The sequence below is a fragment of the Notothenia rossii genome (genome assembly GCF_949606895.1).
Source record: "Notothenia rossii genome assembly, chromosome: 6".
Classification (NCBI taxonomy): Eukaryota; Metazoa; Chordata; class Actinopteri; order Perciformes; family Nototheniidae; genus Notothenia; species Notothenia rossii.
In genome coordinates, this window is record NC_136909.1 from 10939356 (window position 1) to 10960367 (window position 21012).

The window sequence follows — 21012 nt, forward strand, 5'->3', positions numbered from 1 at the left end:
ATTGCAACAGCTGCACGGCCCATTCGATGCTCTTCTTGCGTAAACTAGCATATCAGTGTGACTTTTTATTTTTAAGTGCAAGACCTGCATGTTAGTCATTTATCTAGAACTGCCAGCCTCCTACAGCTTCCAGTTATCACCACAAAGTAACCACAATATCTTACAACACAGCTACAGACTACTTCTCTACCCAGTGCAGCGTAGATCTGTAATCGTCTTACTTTGGAGTCGATGGATCAGTGCCACCCAGCAGTCTGGGGGTAAAGCAAAGACTGCTAGGGGCCAAACTCTGGCTCTATAGTGCAGTAATGGAGCTGATCAACCATGGCATGGTGGTCACAGCCAAGCTTTTGAGTTTCCTGCTTCCTCTCACTCCTCCCTTAAGCACTGTGCGCTTTATTCCCCAACATCAACACATCCATTTGAAACTATTGCAACAGGGATGCAAAAGAATGCTGCCACGTCCATCACCGGTTTGGAAACAAAGCGAGTTAAAGGGGGGAACCTCTCTGAAAGGACTGAGGTGGTTTATTGCAGCCAGGAGAGGCCTGGGTTTTAGATGAAGCAGCTGCAAAAGAATCAACAGCATACATCCAGGGAAAGGGATACTATTTAGACTGGACCCTGAGTACAATGTACACTATATGGGAATAAATACTAATTATAAAAGCCCAGTCTGCATGCCAGGCTGTGTTATAGCAGCTTGGTGCCTACTGGACAAAAAGTAAGACAGGAAATGTTATCAGTCGTGGCTTGCATAGACTAGCACAGACGAGCCGCTGCAGACAATTTAGTTTTGGAGCAAAAACATCAAATTCTAAAAATAGCAAATAAATGCTTTGATTTTGCAAAGACTTGCTGGTGAAAGAAAGATAACCTAGGCCCTGAGTTCTAAAGTATACAATGGAAACTTCTAATGTCATATCATTATAATTGTGTGCAATTAGCTATTCATTGAACTTAACTTGCAAATATTTAGTGCTTAGCTCACCCTGCAGCATTGCTATTGTCCAATTTAAATTTGAAATGCTTAGGTGTTTTTTTTTTTTTTTTTAAATGTAGAAACCAGACATGTATTTCCTTAAAACAATCTCTGTAGTACACATATCTGCTGCCATGTCATGAGACTTCTGGTTTCCTTTGCTTCTGTATGTTCAGAGCCCTTTGTGCATCGGAGGATAACAAGCACAACCAACAGTGTGAAAAGCACAAAAACCCCTGAAGTCAAAAGGTAGAGACACATTCTTGCACATTTATTTGATGAACAGATTTAACACTAGAGAACTGTTCCTGATCACAGTAAACAAAAGGGATCGGGGCCTCAGGGAGAAACCCCCCAGGTCCCCGAGTCCCTCACATGGAGCAGCAGGGAGTCCAAACTACAGCTGCACTCTCCACAGAGAGGCTGCCAAACAGGAGAAAGACCACTGATGTGGGAGAAAATAAAGACAATAACTTTTAGTGTTCACTTAAAATAAATTAGGCAAGATGGCCACTGCACAAGCAGGAAGCTACGGTAGAACATGATGCCTGTTAGGAAGTGTATTAATGTGTTTTTAGTCAAGAGACAAATTGTGAATTATCCTACATACTTGTGTGCAATGGTCCTTAAAAGGGACAATGAATTTACTATAAAACCTTTTTCTCCAGTTAGGTATGCTGCATTTTGCCCGAGAACATTTGGAAAAATCTCCCTTAATCCATGAACCTTCATCAGAGTAACTGTAGATAAACAATTTCCATTTCATAATGTGATCATTTACACATTCCATGGAAGAAACACAGAAACAGATAACATACCAAAGAGCTTATCTGCAATGTAACTCATATAGTGACCACATGTGTTGATACAAGTCTTAATGTAAAACACAGAGCTTCAAACCCAAGTTATTCTCTCTTGGAAAAAGCCCATACAAATATTTGAAATGTAACAAAAGCTGGCATTATGCCCTAAATCACGGGCACAGCCAGTCATGCGAAACCCAAAGTCAGTCACAGGTTTTAGCGTCAGACCAGACTAGACAGTAACTCTCTTCTATGTCCCAGGTGTGATGAGCTCTGTAACGTTAACACAGTGTGGGACGAACATAACGGTCAAATTTAAACGTTGAAACTACAAAACAAAAGGACAGGAACTCAGTTAAAGATAAAAAAGACAAGTTTTCCCTCAAAAGACTGTCAACGTGGAAGACAACGCTTCTTTTGTGTTCGCACCGTAATTTCATTCTAATGCAAGCGAGGCTTCAGTCAAGCTATTCCAACGAAGGGCAGCGGACTCAGAGTGACCCGTGAGAGCGACGCAGACTGAACACGCCCGTCTGAGGCAGTGACCGAGGAAGCCAAATGGAGTACTGTTGACATCAGAGAGGGAATTTTCCAGTCCAAGAGCTCCAGTAGCGAGGAGCCTTGCTGACTGCAGAGTTAGTCAGAGGAGCCGAAGTGAGCCAGTCCTCCTCCAGAGGTCCTTCAGGAGCGGCTGCGGTCCTCCTGGGTGCCCACCAGCATCTTACTGTACAGCTTCTGCTGCTCCTCCTTAAAGGTTTCTTTTACCTTGCCTCGTTTCAAGCCTCCATCCCTGCAAGAGAGTTTCAAATGAGTCACCATGTTTAAGATAAGATAAGATAGGACTTTATATATCCCGAAGGAAATTGTTGTGCCAGAGTTACAAGAATATAATAAACACAGGAGCATAATAATAATAATAATAAAACTGTATACTAAAGGTCAATTCAATATCTACAGCAGGGGTGTCAAACTCAAACACACAGTGGGCCAAAATAAAAAAATGGGTACAAGTCGAGGGCCGGACTGGTTCAATGTTTATTGCAGAACTTATTGAAATGAACTTATTGCACATATTAAACCTGGAACTAACAAAGCTTAAATTATTGCCTATAAAAACAACATTAAACATTAAATAATCAGTTGTATTCATTTCTTCTGGCTCTATCTGCAGCTTTTCCAGAGTCATTTCTTATGATTACATTTTCCCACAGACCAACAACAGCTTCAACAAAAAAAAATTCCCTCAAAGAAAAAACCAAACATGCCCTGTTGTAGAGAGAGAAAAAGTGCAGAAGGAAACATCCATTAAACTCAGTGTGCTGCTCTGTGATGCTAGTTCAAGCAGATACTTGGCATCTCATCTTGGGTGCAAGTTCATCAATGTTTGTGCTCAGACTCTGAGCTGAGGAAACCCTCAGGATGGAGTGAAGGTGTGCGTGCAATATACCGGCGGGCCAGGGGCCTCATTTATAAAGGGATATACGCTCAAAAAATGGCGTACGCCACTTTCTACGCAATGTTTGCGATTTATAAAATACTAACTTGACGGGAAAACGTGCGGTCCTCCACGCAAACTCTAACCCATCCGTACGCACTAAGCACAAAAACGGGAGAGACGAGAAACTGCGACACCGTTGGCAGAAGGAAGAATGGAGATAAATATGTGGAAATAATACCATCAATAAGATGTTACCTCTCATTTATCATATATGAAGAATTCATTTTCAAACATTGATTAAAGCCAATCTTAAAATGATTAAACAAACGCCTGTTTGAGACTCCTCCACAAAAACATAACTTGGAGAAATAAATAAATACGGATATGTTATTTAAAACCACCTCGAATATGTTGTGTTAATGTTATGAAATGTTTTCTCATATGATGCGGTAAGCAGGAGGACAGAATTACGTCTAAACTGACGCCGTTTTGTATTTCTATAGGTTGTAGATACGAGCATGGTTTTATATACTATCACGTTTAATCGTGTTTTATGCCGTTTGCCAATAGCCTACTTGATAAGTCGCTCGTAAAACACAGGAGGTATGGAAACAAAGAGCACCATATGTGGTAAATTGTACAGCTAATATAACGCAACACATTAGTTGTATTTCCTTTAACTGGTGGATATAGAGTTGCTGCAGTGGAAACGCTGCGCACAGCTGATCGACAGCTGGGAAACAAACCACCAAATACAAACATAATTCAGATCTAGTCGTCATGACTCCACTCCGGAGGGATTCCCCAATCATTTCTTATAGTTTCTCATCAAGGGGGGGGGGTCTCCTGTCCCCGGTACAAACACACTGCCTGAGGAAGGCTATGTGTATTTTTCTTTGTCATTAACCTTTTTCGGACCACTTATTTATTTATTTTGGTGACGATCCGACCTCCATGCTGCTACTCTGGTTCAAACTGCATCCACCAAACAATATGATTTATCTCGACCTCCCCAAAATAACCAAAATCTGACACGGTGTGAGATGTCTTTTTTAGCTGTTCTGTCGTCATTTCCTGCGATCTTCTTCATAAAGTCAGTCAAAATGAATGAATGAAAGGAAGTTTCTTCGACTATTTATAGTCAAATATGGGCGTTACGTGAAGCCCGCAAAAGTTGCACCGCATTTCGAGTCGATTGTGATTTATAAAGGGAAACAGGCGTAGGAAGTGCTGTACGCACTTTCCTCGCCGGTACGCAATGTTTGGTGAATCGGAAAATGTCGGAACATTTCTGTACCTATTTTTTGGATTTCTACTACGTAAGCAACCTACCCACGTGAAGCCTACACACGGCATTATAAATGAGGCCCCAGATCTAATAGTAATTAGAAATGATCGTGCGGGCCGAAATTAAATCCAACAAGGGCCTGATTTGGCCCCCGGGCCTTGAGTTTGACAGTATTTAGTAGTGCAAACAACGTTGTGGTAGATTGCACGTTATTTATAGAACATGTCCACTGTCAACTTGTCCACATTTTGTTGAAGACATGTTAAATGTATCCTCCTGGTGATTTGTTACAGTGCTTCTGATGTAATAAACTGAACAGCATAATGCCTTTTGCATTTTCAGTGTGACTGACAATGCTAACGATGGTAGGAATGTATTAGGTGAAACAAAACAGAAGACTCGGAGAGGAAGGCAGCCATAATTCATATTACTGGAAACACATGAGATTGAAAGGCCAAACTGTCAAATGTAAAAATGGTATGTTATATTTTAACTATATCTATTAGATGTTACCACATGTGTCAGTGATGTGGACAACATATAAGAATATTGGACTGAGTTAAAATATTGTTAGGTGTGATTACTATACTTTGATAAATCATTTACGGTCATTCGTAGCAAGTCATCTTAGAATGATTGCAAAACCATGGTTGCGTACATTTCCTTAGAAATTGTTGCCAAAGGAAAGTGTCAAATGATAAGTTACAAAACCTTTCTCACACTGTCCTGATGAAACTTCAGAGGAATTACTGGAGCAACCATCTTTCAAAAGCTAAAAGTCAAAAACGATGTCGTCAAATAGATCTTGCATATTTTGTGCATTTATTTTTGTTCTACCATTTGTTTCCTCGCCTATATGTTTATAATTGTATTAATAACGTGTGCTTGCCATTTTATTTAATTGATGAGCCTACTCTTTTATTTATTTAGCCTTTACCCTGCACTGTGTAGATCCTGATAAATAAAGGATTTCTGATTCTGAATTTGTAAAAATAGAAACAACAGCATTGCAGGCATTTTAAGCAGTCTTAGCAGGAAATGCTAAATATAATTAACAATGGCTCAGCTCTATTTTGAGGCCAAATAAATAATTGTAATAAGTGATAATACATGACAACAGAACCCCTTGACTGGATCTCCTGTATAAATTAGGGATGCTCCGATCGCCAATTTTGGGGTTGATCGCCCGATCGAGTGGGCGGGGCCTATGGGGATCTTCCATTTAAACTGATGTTTAAAACTCAAGTTAATGGGGCTCATTCACTGGCGCTTCCACAAACAACAACCAACAGAATTATTACATTCAAATGAAGACATTATTCAAGTTTACATTAACTTTGTATAATAACACTTTACATGTGTAAAGCTATTTAAAACTATAACTAGTTTAGCTTGTTCCAGAGGTAGATAAAATAGCTGTGTCTTAGGTCTAACTCTTAGTGTGTGTTGCTCCGCTCAGCGGTCCGTCTCAGCGGGTGGAGCTGCAGGATTTCTGCTTCACACACGTTGCATAACGCTATTTTATTGTCATTTTCGGACAACTTAAAATACTGCCAGACTGGTGAAGCCATTTTGGCGAGCTTGTTTTGCCGCGCACAGAGACAAGTGTCATGTATTTTACGTCATGTGATCGGCTCTCATGATCAGCCTTTATAGAGAGTACAGATCGATCGGCCGAGAGTGAATATCGGCCAATATCGATCGATCGGAGCATCCCTAGTATAATTAGTTATTAATATAATTGATCACACCTGTGCTTTTCCTACAACGTAACTTCAAACTGTCGTTAAACTACAGCAGTCTGGGTTGACACATATGCTAAGGATATGTTTATAATCCCTTGTCAGTCATCAGATTAGAGCAGCGGTTCTCAAAGTGGGGGGCGCAGAGGCATGACAGGGGGGGCGTGAAAGACCAGGAGGAAAAATGGTTATTAAAAATAATAATAAAAAAAATAAAAAAAATCATATTTTGAAAAATTATTGATTCGAAAATAATATGATACAGTACTATTACGTCTGGGTCTAAAATTTCACTGTAGCGACCGGTACATTAATGGGAAACCCTAAATGTTTGAGCACCCTCTATGAAACGTCAAGCTACCCCACAGCACCCCCAAAAGAAATCTCTGGCGCTGCCAGTGACCCTGACTATTTGTGTTGGGGGGGGGGCCCGACTTTTTTTTTCCCCCAAAGGGGTGGCCTGACAGAAAAAGTTTGAGAACCACTGGGTTAGAGGGAGAAAGTAGTGGAGAGCACTGAAGTGAATGGGTCTCACCACAGGAGGTCGACCAGTCCTCCTTGCCTGGCGATAGCTGCCTTTACACGGTTGGCAAACTGAACAGCATCCTCATCCTCCTGTTGGTGAAAAGTGGCATGAATAACACAGGAAAACAAGTGGTCAAAACTAATGAGAAACAACATCTCTACTCTCAGTTATAAAAGCAGTACTCAATGGAAAATTATCTGCCGGCATAAAAAAAAAAAAAACTGATATAGATGCAATCTGGAACTCAAATGTAATCCTCATTCCGTTATCAGCCACCACCCCTTTCTACTTCTTTAAGGTCTTTAAGGTCAGGCTACTATTTACATGCCCCCCCCCCCCCAGGACACATGACTATTATATTGTTAATCATATCATTTTAATTATATTTTTGTCATTTATTACACTCTTTTTCTCTAATCCCTCAAACGTGCACACAGACACCGTTTCTTTTCTTTCTCCATGTATATTTTGTAATTTGTCTTTACTTGTAAATGCACCGTACTGTCTTCTGTGTAGCTGTGACACTGTACTTGTATGCACTTGTCTTGTTAACTCCTACATCACTAAATAAAAAAATAAAAGCAATACTCATTGAATAAGAAAAATGAATGTGTTGGGAAGCTTTGAGTTAACCATGAAGTCTCACCTCTCTGGACATGGGGGGGAGGTACCACACACTGCAGACGATGGCCCAGCTGCTCATCATACGCAACAGGTAGCTGACCATACCAAACTTGCTGCTGTTCCAGAAGGCGTCTCCAAATCGAGGGTCGTACTGTAAGCATCAAACACAGCACAATGTAAACTCAATGTAGTATTTGAAACAAACAGGAAAATGTACGTGGTTAAAATAAGACGTAGCAGGTACAAATAACACCTCTTCAAATAGAAAGGAAAACGCCGTACCTTAATGGCCACAGGGTAGACCGTGCCACCAATTTCAAAGCTGCCTTTCTTAAACATCATAACTGACGTGTTGTTGATGCAGGTCCCTGGGGATTCAAAGGATGAATAGAAGTTAAATGAAGACTTTTTATAGTAAAACAAGATGACAATAGTGTGATTATGAGGTTTTATCATCCGTACAAAATCATTGAACTAACTCACCTTCCGGGAAAATGAGAATTGGAAGTTTAGTTTTAACTTCTAAATGGTCACTCAATCTGTAATATAAAAAGTATGAAGGTTAATAAGTCATTTTGAGACAGACACAACATTTGAATTGACAAAAAAAAAACTAAGATTGACAGTCAAATTCAATATTAAAATGTGTACAAAACAACTCTAGCTGAATGCCAAGAAGCATCTCACTGAAGGAAGAAAAGCTGTACAATGACAAAACATGACGTAAAAATAAGGGGTGAACTGTTACCTTTTGGCCACTAGATGTCGGTCTTTGACTTCTGAGCGTTCGAACCAAATGTGCGGGCAGGCCTTGACCATAGATCTCTGAATAACCCCCATCAAGCCGCCGTGAATCTGGCCAACCTGACGACACAAAAACAAACACAGATGTAATTTGATTTCTACAGACAAACAGCTGCAGTGGAAACAGGGACCAGTGTCAAAGTGTTTCTAGCTTTCTGCTAATCATCAGTATTATTACCATGGCATAGCAGCCATCGCTGGCCAGGATGATGACATCAATGGGTGAGGTGTGGTTGGCGACACAGATGCCTCCCTTCTTGGGTTTATTCTCACTGTAAAAAGGAAGGAACATCGTCAAGCAGGGTATTACGAAGGCACTTCCTGGAGGATTCAATATCAAGAACTAAAAAGCAAGCGTCTAAATACAATGAACAGAGCAATGCAATCGAGAGGCAAAAATACGCTCGGTATAAAAAGGGGGTAAGCTTTTCACCAGATTCTCACAGTCTTGTTGAGAGAAACAAAGCAACTCGTGGTGGTTATGTTTGAAGATTTGACACCCAGAGCACGCAGGTCGTGAACCCACTGACTGCACATACCAAAGATAGAGATCTTAAATAGAGAAAGAGACAGCTATGCTTTCTCTGAAACTTGTATATTTTTAGCCCTTCAGTAGAGAGCGATACGCGTTACAACAGACCTCGGGCTGAGGCAATAAAGGGCTTTATAGCTACTCGTGATAATAACCCTAATCATTTTTCTACTCTGAATAATAATAATAATACGTGATACTTGTATAGCGCTTTTCTAGACACTCAAAGACACTTTGACAGAGAATAAAACAACAACAAAAAATACAAAAAGAGATAAACAAAACTGAAAATAGGGGGGGGGGGGGGGGGGTCAGTGGTTGAATGCAGTGTTGACTAGGTGGGTTTTGAGTGATGTTTTGAATGCTGTGAGGGAGGAAGAATCTCTGATGCATTGGGGTAGTGAGTTCCAGAGGGTGGGTGCAGCAACGGAGAAGCCTCTGCCGCCCCAGGACTTGAGGTTGGCAGCAGCAGAGCGAGTGGGAGTGTGTCTGTGGAGGAGGTCAGTCAGGTAGGATGGGGCCAGGCTATGGAGGGCTTTGTACGTCATTAGGAGGATTTTGTACTGAATTCTCTGGGGGAATAACAGTGGAGCTTGATGAGGACGGGGGTGATGTGTTCATGGATTCGGGTGTAGGTGAGTAGACGGGCGGCGGAGTTCTGGATGTATTGAAGTTTGTTGAGGATTTTTGCAGGTGAACCATAGAGGAGGCTGTTGCAATAGTCCAGACGGGAGGTGATGAGAAGGCGTGGAAGAGGGTTTCTGCGGCAGGGGGAGAGGGACGGACGTAGACGGGCGATGTTTTTGAGGTGGAAGAAGGCTGTGTCTCGGTGATCTGTTTTATGTATGAATAACTGTACATTTCCTCACAAGTGACTTAAAGAGCAACTTCCAGTTTTTTTTTTTTACTACATTTATGCTTAACCTTGCCTGAAAATTACAATTAAAAATGTTAATGCAGGATTTGATATGTTTTACAAGACATAAGGGCAGGAATTCAGAGGACAAGGAGCCGTTTTGAGCTCTGCTACTAAAAACTGCTTTTTTTTAACGTCATACGTCAAACGCGTCATATTACGTCACATGGGGGAGTTAACTTTCTCGGACTCGTTCTCTGCCCAATCCGCGGTAGTAGTTTGTAGTTGGTTTGAGCGGTTGTGATTTAGTGAGCTGGTATTTTTTCGGTAATTTTACATTGCATTTCACCATTTGTAATCATGGTGATCTTGTGTTTGTGCAGGTTGCACAAACTCAAGCCTGTCAGGGCATCGAGTCCACAGTTTCCCTCACGGGAAAAGGACCGGAGCTAGCGTTCGTTCCTGGGTGCGTTGTGCATCCACCTCCCTGCAGCACATACTCCGTCTCCACAGCTTTATCAAGAAACCGTATTACATCTCTCTCACCCCCTTCGCTGCTCTCTCTCTCTCTCCCCCCTTCCTTCTCTCTCCCTCCGGTACACGGGCACCGTAAGACGTAGTGTGGAATTGCATTAGGTAACGCTGTGGTGGCTGATACTGCTCCAGCCGTCTCCTTTGTGTTTGTTTGTTTCCCCCTGTCTGTGTTGTTTGTGTGGGCGTGTGGCTCCTGGCTCCTGGCTTCCCGGCTCAACCTCCACTCACTCTGCCTGCAATCAGCTGTGCACTCTCCCCGACTACACACCTGCTTTCCATCAAGCCATTTACAACGGCATATCAACGGAGGCTCCACAACCTTTCTCCGCCAGATCGTCAAGTATCAGCCGTATCTCGCGTCTCCCCTCCGGTCAGCACCGTAGTGTGGAGTTGCGAGGTAACGCGAGATACGACTGATACTTGCGCATTAGTTTCTGTTATGGATCAGTATCAACAGTCCTGCCAGTAACGTTACTATATTATCAGTACTTTAGTTATAGCCTGATATATGATTGCTAACTTTACAATGATGTGATGTGACTGACGTTAGCTAACATGCTAACGCCGGTCACTCACCAAGACAGCTGCTCTGTTCTCCACTGGTTCTCCACACACCAAAGCTCCAATTCTCTCCGATGGCTGTTATTTTTTCTAATCCTTGGCTGCTCCTGGTCTCTTGGACGCAGAGCAGGCTCATAATTATAATCATATGCATTTGAATATATATTTTCAACCTCTTCTGTGTCAAAACTAGCATTGTGATCCATGTTTATTCATACGTTGGACCGGCCGCTCTCCCCCTTGTTTCCGCCATGTTAAGTCACACGCGGGAGGTCACGTGTGGAGGCTTTTTTATGCGGAAGTGAAGACGTCTCACTAAAACGACGCCAGATGTCACTGTAGTGTATATTTCTGTATATTTTTGGGAAAATCTAGTGTATTCATCATTTTCCTACACATTTATTCACTGGTGTCTCTAACCTGCAAGTTGCTCTTTAAGAAGACTCACTATCATGGTAGACAAATGCAAAATGTAGCCTTATAATAAAATACTTTTTATGTGAGAAAGACTCTTGATGTTTTGTCTTTTATATGCAGGAGAATCCGTTTACCTTATTTGAGACGGATTTTTTTTCACAAAAAAAGATCTGTTAAAGTAGGGTAGGTAAGAATGGAGAAACCAGCTCGAGTGCGCTAGAACTTGAAAGTACGCAGCTGAAAAAATTCTGCCCCTTCCTTCAGACTTCCTTACAGAGCCCCCTCCTCCAACACACACGAACGCGCACATGACCAATTACCATGACCTGGCTTATCTAAAGCCAGTTGAGTAGAACTTGAAATGTTTTAGCTCTATGAAACCTGATGTACTTATATGATTCTGTTTTCTTCAAGTTTGTACTTTGTTGGTCGAACGCACTTATTGTAAGTCGCTTTGGATAAAAGCGTCAGCTAAATGCAATGTAATGTAACAAATGAGGGCACGAGATAAGTTTGTGCACAGATGGAAGGCTGCAGGCAGGTAGGCCATCCAGTTATTTTAGCCGGGCCGGCTCAGATGATTGGTCGTGCTTTTTACAGCGCCACGGCTTCCACAGATGAATTATTTGTATGGATTTTTTGTCAAAGCACTTCAGATATTCATTGCTATCGGGATGTTAAGAGCATTCCATGGAATATAACAAAAAGTGTTTCTGAAGTGAATTACCTACGGTGATGGGATACAAATATCTCTCAACAAACATAAGTTAAAGAGATTTTGTTATGTTTAAGTGCCATTTAAGGAGTTTGAATCCTTATCAGGATAAAATTGTTAACCACAATTACTTTGGCCGAGATAGTCGTAAAAAATGTTCAATATCGAGTATGATTTTTTGTATTTCAATGTGTTTTTCACCTTTGAATGTAAAGATATAAATGATCATATTTCATCATGTTCTGATCGGTCAGTTACTTCTCCGTACAAGCCAAGTCATTGTCGTGCAATTTAAAATAAGAAACCACTTGTAATGTGCCTGGCATCTTAATATATGATCAATAAATCAGCAAAACCATGAGCAATTTCAGAAACCAAGTACTCAAATGACAATTCAGCTGTAAGAGACTACAGTTGGCAAACACTTCAAGCATCAACTTCCTCCTCCATATCCTGTTGCATGTGCTCCTCCTCTTAATAAAAGCCTCATCATGTTCCTCTTAGACTCTTACTCTGCCCTATCTAAATAATAAAAGCCTCATTTAGAAGAAAATGTTCCCTACCAATATCCAGCAGTGCCCACATTTGGATGCATTCTTGATAGTTAAGCATGTCATTGCAAATTATCTGTGTGAATTCAGCAGCTACAATCGTCATGTTTGATGTTAACAAAGTGTGCCTAGGCCTTGGTATGAGAAAGATGTATCCACAGGGCTTTGTGCTTCACTTAGGCTCAAGTGAAGGAATATGAAAGTAGACCGGCTGAGTGTAGCCTGAGGCGGCTCCCCTTCATATTCATACTCTAGGTGCTCGTACGGCGAGTGCTAACACAGCCTATCTCTGCTCTCCAGAGATAACTCATCTGTCATTATGTAACCTGACGTGGACCCCTGTCACGGCAACAGCGTTTGAAAAGAGTAGTGGGACCATGTGGCAAAGACGAGCTGCATTTGAGTGGTTTGGAGTTTTTATATTGTGCTTTTTCAGAAGGAAACTGCTTAGATGTCAAGGCCTTTGGAAAGCCATCAGTTGCAACATGCATTCTCTTGAAATGTGTGTTACTTAACTTGCATAAAACTTTGTTAACAAAACATTTCCTTTAACATCAAGCTGTCAATCTGTGTTCTAACCCTAACCCTAACTCTCCAATGAAAAAGTGAACATCAGAACAGAGTTTTGTCACCACCGTTATTTATTTAAGTCATAACCAACGGCTACACTTTTGAAATTGCCTTTTTTTGCAAAGCCATATCCATGTTAGATATGAAGCTACATGAATTAGTTATTTTAGGTAGTGCCGTGATTCTGGAAGGATCAGTGATGTTTAAAGGAGAGGTGTCATGGCCATTTCCACTGATCATAATTCCATTGTTGAGGTATACTAAAATAGAAAAATATTGTGCAATTTTCCAAACTCACATTGGTTTTGCATACAGCATCTCTGTAATGTATGTGTATTCAGCAGTATTCACTTTCTCCACTAAACGGCTCGCTGCAGCAAAACAAGGAAATCACGGAGGGGGGGGGGGGGGCAGCTTTCCTTGTTTCGCGATACACAGCCAAACTCAACCACACACAAAGTCACAGCCGAAATAAAAACAATAAGTGTGGCTTGATATTGAGTAAGAAAAAGGTTTATAGGTTGATGAACGCTGTGAGAATGGGTCTGCAGAGAGAATTTCACGCGATCCCAACAGTCTGTTATCAGCCTGCAGCCGGGAGCAGAAATCAGCAGGGCTGCCTGCACTGAGTGTGTGTGTGGATTGGTCAATTTGGACCAATCAGCGGGGGCTTAACGTAGCGGATGTAACGTAACGGCTCCACGGATTGGCCCATTTATAACACACAAGGGGACGGGTAATAACCGGAAAAGCATGACATGTCACCTTTAAGACCAACACAGATCCTCCCATCAAGGTTTGCCTTTTACTTTCTACCCCCATAATCCTGTGAACAATCTTCAACGCCCCCCTGAAATATTGTTGAGTGGCTCGTTCTGCTTTGTTTGTTTCCCATTTCAAGAGTCAGTGCAGTGTATGAACACCAAGGTTACTTTCAGCGGAAAGCTAGCAGACCATGAGGAGATATTCACAGGTCTGGATCAAAATGGTATTGGATTAGAATTGCTTAAAGCACCTTAAAGTAAAAGGAACAAAATAATATATCACATCTATAGTCATTTCAGAGAACTTGATTGGGCCGTCAAGTGAGAGAATACAAAAATAGAACAGAAGTTGAGAAATCGACCAGGAAGTTGAGAAGTTAGAGTAAACACTTGGGCTGCAGTGTTAAAACCTTAAGCCTATCCACTAGCAGCAGCCCCCAACATGCTGACCCTAATAGTAAAGATGGACCTAACTGGTGGCAAAAACAGCTCGTGGGGATGATAAGGATCCAACAGTTAGAAATGGGTATTGCAGGAACGTTGCAAACATCCGTATAAAGAGAAAAACCTAACTGCATGCTACACTTTGTGGATTTAAAATATTTTGTAATGGAGTAATGACCTTTCTAAAAAAAGAAACAGGTGTGTTTCCCAACCTTCATTTTATGGTTTTTGGAAACAGGTCAGTCTGCTATGACTCTTTCACGGATCATTGTTCAGCTCTCATTATTTCTGTTGACATAATTAAGGCACATATTGCATCTGACCTAATTTAATAACCTTGGGTGTTGAAATGTTTCATGTGTTTGCATGCATTCTCTCAGAGCCTATTAAAGACCAAATAACTGCCGCATGTGCTTCAGTTCCCCCTTTTCACATCCTTATCTTATCTGACTGTAAACCTTTAGCCACGTAGTGCATGTATGCCGTGTTAAAATACTGTTCCATCATGAGTCAAACAAATAATAGTCACATAACTTGGTGTAAAAACAAAGTTTGGTTGTTCTCTTACCTGTCATGGTAGGTTATGATGGCAGTCAGAGCTCTGACACATATTCTGTAGCACATCAGATGGACTTTCTCACTCAGAAAGTTTTTCATCCTGCAAGAATAAGATACAGCATGATGTTCATTGTGTTTCAAAACCAAAAACCGATTTATTTGATCAAAAGACCAGCTTGACTTACCTTCCATTGGGAAGCAGCCCGATGACACAGGTGAGGAACACAAGGAGGCCTACACCAGTGAAGGCAAGAGTTACCCTGAAAGATAGACAGACAGAATCTTACAGCAGGGAAACCTTCAACAAGTAACCAAAAAAGGAAGGATTCCCCTTTTAGGGTTAACATTTTTAAAACTACTTAGCATTTTAATAAAGTTAAAAAGGCAAGAACATGATCCTAAACCCTAAAAAGGTTCCTCCTGTGCTACAACCTTCTCCTGAGTTACCGCTCAGATATGACATGTAAAGGTCATGAGTAACGCTATCCAGGGCTGCAGGGTCCTCAATTTAAAGATTCACACTGTCAATGACCCTGCAGGAGATGATTAAACAGGTCGCAATAATCTGGATGAGTCCGATCATGCAGGGTTGGAGATGGTGCTGATTAAATTGGTCGAGGATTAAACAAACACTACAGAGATGAAGGCATGAAGCTAGTGACTGAGTAAACCAGGTCGCTATTTAACTAGACAAGAACTGAATGAGAGAATCTATTAAGTGGATGGCAGACTAGAATGGTGTCTGTCTGTGCAGCGGTGGCCTGATTCGTCTCCCCACTGGCAACTGGAAGTGAGCCAGCCAGGCTTAGGACTGAGTCACTGTCCCTGTGAGTGGATAAGCTGACCCTGACTGAGGATCTCCCTCCTTAACTCTCTACGTGTGCCAACACTTAATTACATGTGTTTGGAGCTGTCTGAAAACTCCATGCAGTCTGCCCAAATCCATTGATCTTTTGTAAATGTATTGGTCCTTTGACAGAGCTTATGGTGTAATTCATGCTGGGATTGCCTCCAGTCTTTAACTCTGTGGCCGGACTGGCTTTTATGGTGATAATACCTCCCAGGCTTATATTTTAGTAGAGTCACACAATCTCACTGTGTTGGTATGTATTTGATGAAAGTGTAATAATATTGTTACATTTGATGAATATACCAAACAATGGCATTTTGTATCAAATGATGTTTAATTGTATTGTAAATCCATTGCAGGCCGTGTCTGTATGTGTTCACTTTTCCTTGAACACATGTGTGGTAAGGGCTATTTTTCTAAAAACACTGCCTCCATGTTTTGGGTCCTGCTCTACCTGAGAGGCAGCAGGAAGCTGTAGCGGATCAACAGGCCCAGCCCCCACAGCACGGTGAGCCTCAGGCTGATGTAGTGGAAGTTGTTGTTGCTGCGAGTCAGCAGGTTCCAGGACTCCAACTCCTCAGCAGAGAACCGCTTCGTCACCTCATCGTCCATGATGCTCGCCACCCCTCTCCGGGCAAAGTAGAAGATGTCAGACATCTCAAACTCGGAGGCTGAGGCTGAGTCCAGGTCCTTGTTGCTGCCGCTCCTCCTGATCTCCTTAATCTCCTCCTCGAAGGAGGTGGGCTCCTTGGCAATGATAGCTGAAACAGTCCAGAGAGAGAAAGGATGTCAGCCATACCCAGTCTCTAAAACATACAAATCTCTTCAAACATGCATACTGAAAACACATCTTACCATTTGAGTAGGGTTTGTGCAAGTGGTGATTATTTTCTTTCGCTCCTCTCTCTATCCTAAGTGTAGCCCACTATAAAGAAAGAACAAAAGGGTGAGTAAAAAACACAAGAAATATAGCATTTGGTTTCAGCAACAACACGCTCTCATAAAAACATTTAGAAAAGGTAGGCGAGCCAGCAAGCAACACGTTTTATAGCAACCAGCTGCCACTGTTAACAAGCAGTTGTTATATCTGAATGTGAGCATTCAAATAACTGAAACACACAAATTATTCTTTTTGGATCAGACACAGCTGCTTCCTGCTCAAGTCTCTAATGGTTATCTCTCTATTCTCTGTGTATTTGTTGATGTCAGTATTAACCATCAGGGTGCAAAACTGGAGGAAACAAGATTCCACATTTGCAGAAGTTGACCTAACCCCGGGCCAACACTATGCGTGCTGATCTGTGACTGTTAGACATTAACTTTACCACTTCTTATTCTTTAATCGGTACACCAATAAACCGGTAGTGTCCACTGAGAGGCAGGAAAAGAACACAGTGTTCTAACTGCCTGACAAGCAGGAAAGATCAGGAATGTATGGCCTGGGAGGTGAGAGATGTGTTTCACAGTTCACACCACAGCACATGATAAATCAAAGGTCTGTCTGCACCAAACATTGATGGGCAACAGTTCAACAAGGCTGCATCAATGCTAGTATGTTCAAATGCAGTCGTGGTAAGCAGGCATATTTGCCAGAAACACTAGAAGTAGCAAGAGTTTGTAAACATTTAAAGAATTTAGAGAGACTACTTGAAAAAGCAATGTTGCGAAATAGGCAATCTTTTTTTTCTTTTTTCGATTGTTGCATATTTCTATTTACTTTGCATCAACTTTGGGCAAACTGAAATTGTTTTTTCTAGGATAATGTGTCTGAGGTAGACGATAATTACCAACTTAAAATAAAAAAAGAGAGATTTAGAGTGTGAGAAGAAGTGGACTTTTTGAAGCCTAAAGACTTTTAGTCCAAAGCAGTGTTATGTTATGTGATTGATTACTCAGGTGGCAATAGTTACTCCGATAGTCATTCGGAGTATAGATAGGCTAGGATAGATAGGATACATAGATAGGCATTCACATTCTTGGCCATTCCTTTCCCTTTTATTCAGCTACCTTTAAATCATGTTGTGACAAGATGTAATACTGAGTCTATGCTTCAGTTCAGTAAAGATTATTTGGCTTGAGAGAAGAGGAGCACAGAGAGCTGGTTAGGAAATAGTGACAAAATAAATGTGGCTTCAGAGCTGCATGTGAAAGACAACATTCTATCCACATATCCATATCACAAGTGTTAGATGAAGTAACTTCAGTGAGCAGGAAATAGTGATACTTGTCACACTGATAGGCTAACAGCGACACAAACTATCTTCTAGCAGCCCGTTACAAAATTGCCATAGTATGTCTCGTCTGAAATAGATACCTTTGCAAGCACTGACACATTGGCAAATTGTACTAACCAGAAAACATACTGGTGTGTCAGTCTTATATTGCACTAAATCTGTCCTTTGACCCTTTCTCTAAATGTCATGGTTGCAGCAGGAATCATGAGCTAAGATTGTCTCTCACATCTCCCACTGGACCATTTATTTCTGGCCAAAGCCCTGCTCTCAGTGGTACAAGTTGGAGCGTGATGACAGCTTTACTAGTGAAACTACACCAGAGATAGCAGAAGGAGGAAAACTGGATAACTGAAGTCAATATGGCAACAAAACCGTAAACTTGTAAATACAATTATCTGGACATAAGAGCTTCTCATTTGCATAATAAAGCTGATGCATTACTACCGTCACTGGTGATTCAACCTCAATTTGCGAAAGTGAAAACCTCATAGCAGTAAGCAATACCCCAGGCTGTTGGAGCCGTGTCACAGACAACAGTTACTGACAAGGTCTGTACGACTGATTCCTCCGGTTATATAACAAGGGAGGAATGCCTCTGTGATGCTAATCTGCAGCAGCTTTTGAATACAATGGATGCAAAGACGAGCATAAAGTCTGCTTCTGACCAATGTCCTGAGATGAACTTATCAGACAAGCACACGTGTAAAACCCAGAAGCAAACACAACTGTTTAAATATTGATTAAAAGGTTGGACAAAATGTACAGTGAACGCAAATAGAGCCTGTCTCTGAAGAACAAACGACAACTGTGACAAACTATTGTTTGTTGAGTTAAAGGGTGTAGGAGGAGCAGAAGACAAAGCATCATTATGACTGTGTGCAGGAAAACACAACTTAAGATAAAAAAGCGCTTACCTCAAAGAGCTTTAATAATGTTTTCATGTAAAGACGCCGGATGCCAAAGGACACCCCAAAGATGGCAGGCACGATGATGAAGACCAGCAGCAGGGTGAACCACACGGTGAGGGAGATGCCCAGCAGGATACACACCAAATTGTCAAAAGGGTTGAAGAACAGCTCCATCTTGAAGTCAGGAGGCAGATGAAGTCTATCAAATAGTTAATATCAGGGGGCAGAGGAGGTGTAGCAATAAACGTCCCGGCCCCAAGTGACCTTTATCTTTTGTCAGAAAAAGGACTTCATCAAGAGAACTACGGGATGGAGTTCCTGATACTGAAGAGAGAACCAACAAAAGTACAAGTGACCATCCTGCCGTCGCCTTCATGGGCAATGAATGTCATTATTTCACCATCAATTGGTTTTGAAACTCTTTTGAAATTCCAGGCAAACGTTTGCAAGAGCAGCTGGGATTAAATAAGGGCAGGTCCTGTCTGCAGATGTGGTTTGCTATTGGAGCAAAGCCTCCCCGCTGGGGACAGAAATGTAAACAATAAAGCAACTGGGCATAGCAGGTGGTTCCCTTGTATGGTGCAGATCCTGAGGCTTTGCAGCAAACATACCTGAGAAGAAGTAAACAAACGGTCAGAATGATCCATCTCACAATAGATCAACATATCTTGTAATAAAATAATGCAAGAAGGAATCATCACTACCATCTGTATGAGGTATCCACAGTTAGTGCGAGCCCCCAGCTAATCTGGAAAGAAACGCTTTCACTAATCCTGGGAATTTGTTGATAACTGGACACTATTGCTTTTCGGCTTACATTACTGTTATCAGCCACAATGCAGATATAACGTTAGAGGCCCTCTGTCCCTATATCCTATGGTGATGCTAACATACACTTAGCTAGCATCATCCTAGCCCCCAGGAAGTGAACCGCCCGTTGAAGCAGATTTTTGGAATGGCCGTAGTGGCCAAACTGTGGTACTACAACTTCAAGTGACGTCATTTTTGTATGTAGCTAAATAACTGCTGTATAGACCTTGTTTAAATCAAGAGGGTCTTACATTTGTAAAATGCGCTAAAACCTGAATTCAGAGTTATTTTCTCTCTCCATTCATTTGAATGAACCGAGAGATGAAGGTGGGAGGCGGGGCTTAAGGAAAACTCAAATGCGCATGCTCTATGGGCCCACATACGGGGACCTTTGAGCATCATGCTCCACTGAGCCACTCTCAAACGAACGAACGGGGTCCCGCCTCCAACGCTCTCTCTTTATACATTCATGCAACCAACAGTTAACGGTTAACGCTTTCTAGGATCACTAAAAGCCACCACACATGTAATTCACACAACCTTATCTAGTGGTGGGTCTTCATAATCAAATGCTATGTACTCCCACGGATGATTCAATTAGCTGGTAGCCTCCAAGCTAAAGGTTGTGCTCCATGTTGTCTCCTGGCGTGCTCCGTAAAGCTAGCTTGGTCCGCATGAAATGCTGAGCCAACCTTTTTGTTATGAGCGTAACTTAGGTACGTTACAGGTTACTATCCCTACCAACAGTTTACAAGCATATACTTTAGTAGAGTGAGTAGTTAACTTACCCTTCGTCATATATTGTATCCGTACAGTGAGCGTCAACCGGTCAGTAACTCAAACTGGTCTTTGTCTTAAGGACTGAAGCCAAACTCCGCCCGGAGAACAACATGGGTAGACAACGGGCGGTTCAGAGCCGTTACGTGTTTAGCACCATCCCTCTGCCGAGCAACCCCGGCTCTGATGCGACCCCTGCTGGACACAACACGCTACTGCGCTCACATTCATAATTATGTTTATACAATGAATGGCCACTAGTGGCGCTGTAGAGCTATGTTTTGATGATGTACATTTGCGGATAGTAATTTACTGAGCTTCAAATGAAACAAAAAATACATTTGTAAGTCAAAACGCTGTAAATATTGTTAAAAGATTGCGCAATGGACTGCACAAATACAGTTTATGCATATGTAATGTGAATACTGCTTTATTTTACTATGTTTTCTTATTTATTTTTTAGGATATAGTGTTCTTAAAATAGTTCGCTATCTGTGTTTTTACATTTTTGTTTTATTTTTACGTATGCACCACGACACCAAGTAAAATTCCTCGTCAACCTACCTGATAATAAACCTGTTTCTGATATACAGTTTATAGACACATCATTATCAGCCCATACAGTCGATTTATTAATCAAATCTTTGCATTATTTTTTTGGGTAGCCATAGGTTTAAACAGCATCTTTCAGCAGATGCATTTAAATGAAAACAAATAAGTTGAA

General features: G+C 41.5%; 1 protein-coding gene across 1 annotated transcript; it reads right to left on the reverse strand.

Moving 5' to 3' along the window:
* Window positions 1–1232: 1232 nt before the first annotated feature.
* Window positions 1233–20473, reverse strand: LOC307043233 (glycerol-3-phosphate acyltransferase 4-like). Its single transcript, XM_079687547.1, has 13 exons — window positions 20300–20473; window positions 18708–19312; window positions 16415–16484; window positions 16014–16320; window positions 14895–14969; window positions 14720–14809; window positions 8386–8479; window positions 8152–8267; window positions 7887–7942; window positions 7686–7771; window positions 7426–7554; window positions 6789–6868; window positions 1233–2575 (listed from the first exon to the last, which is right to left on the reverse strand). Exons 2-13 carry the CDS (start codon window positions 18873–18875, stop codon window positions 2467–2469), a joined length of 1380 nt encoding a protein of 459 aa, XP_079543673.1. The 5' UTR covers window positions 18876–19312; window positions 20300–20473; the 3' UTR covers window positions 1233–2466.
* Window positions 20474–21012: the final 539 nt, after the last annotated feature.

Bases quoted from the DNA above. Each gene is read 5' to 3' on its own strand.
- LOC307043233 (XM_079687547.1), bottom strand. From the start codon at position 18,875: ATGGAGCTGTTCTTCAACCCTTTTGACAATTTGGTGTGTATCCTGCTG. The intron at 16,321-16,414 runs GTAAGATGTGTT...GGACTGTTTCAG, and splicing joins GCACAAACCCTACTCAAATG to CTATCATTGCCAAGGAGCCC. The intron at 14,810-14,894 runs GTAAGTCAAGCT...TTATTCTTGCAG, and splicing joins GGGCTGCTTCCCAATGGAAG to GATGAAAAACTTTCTGAGTG.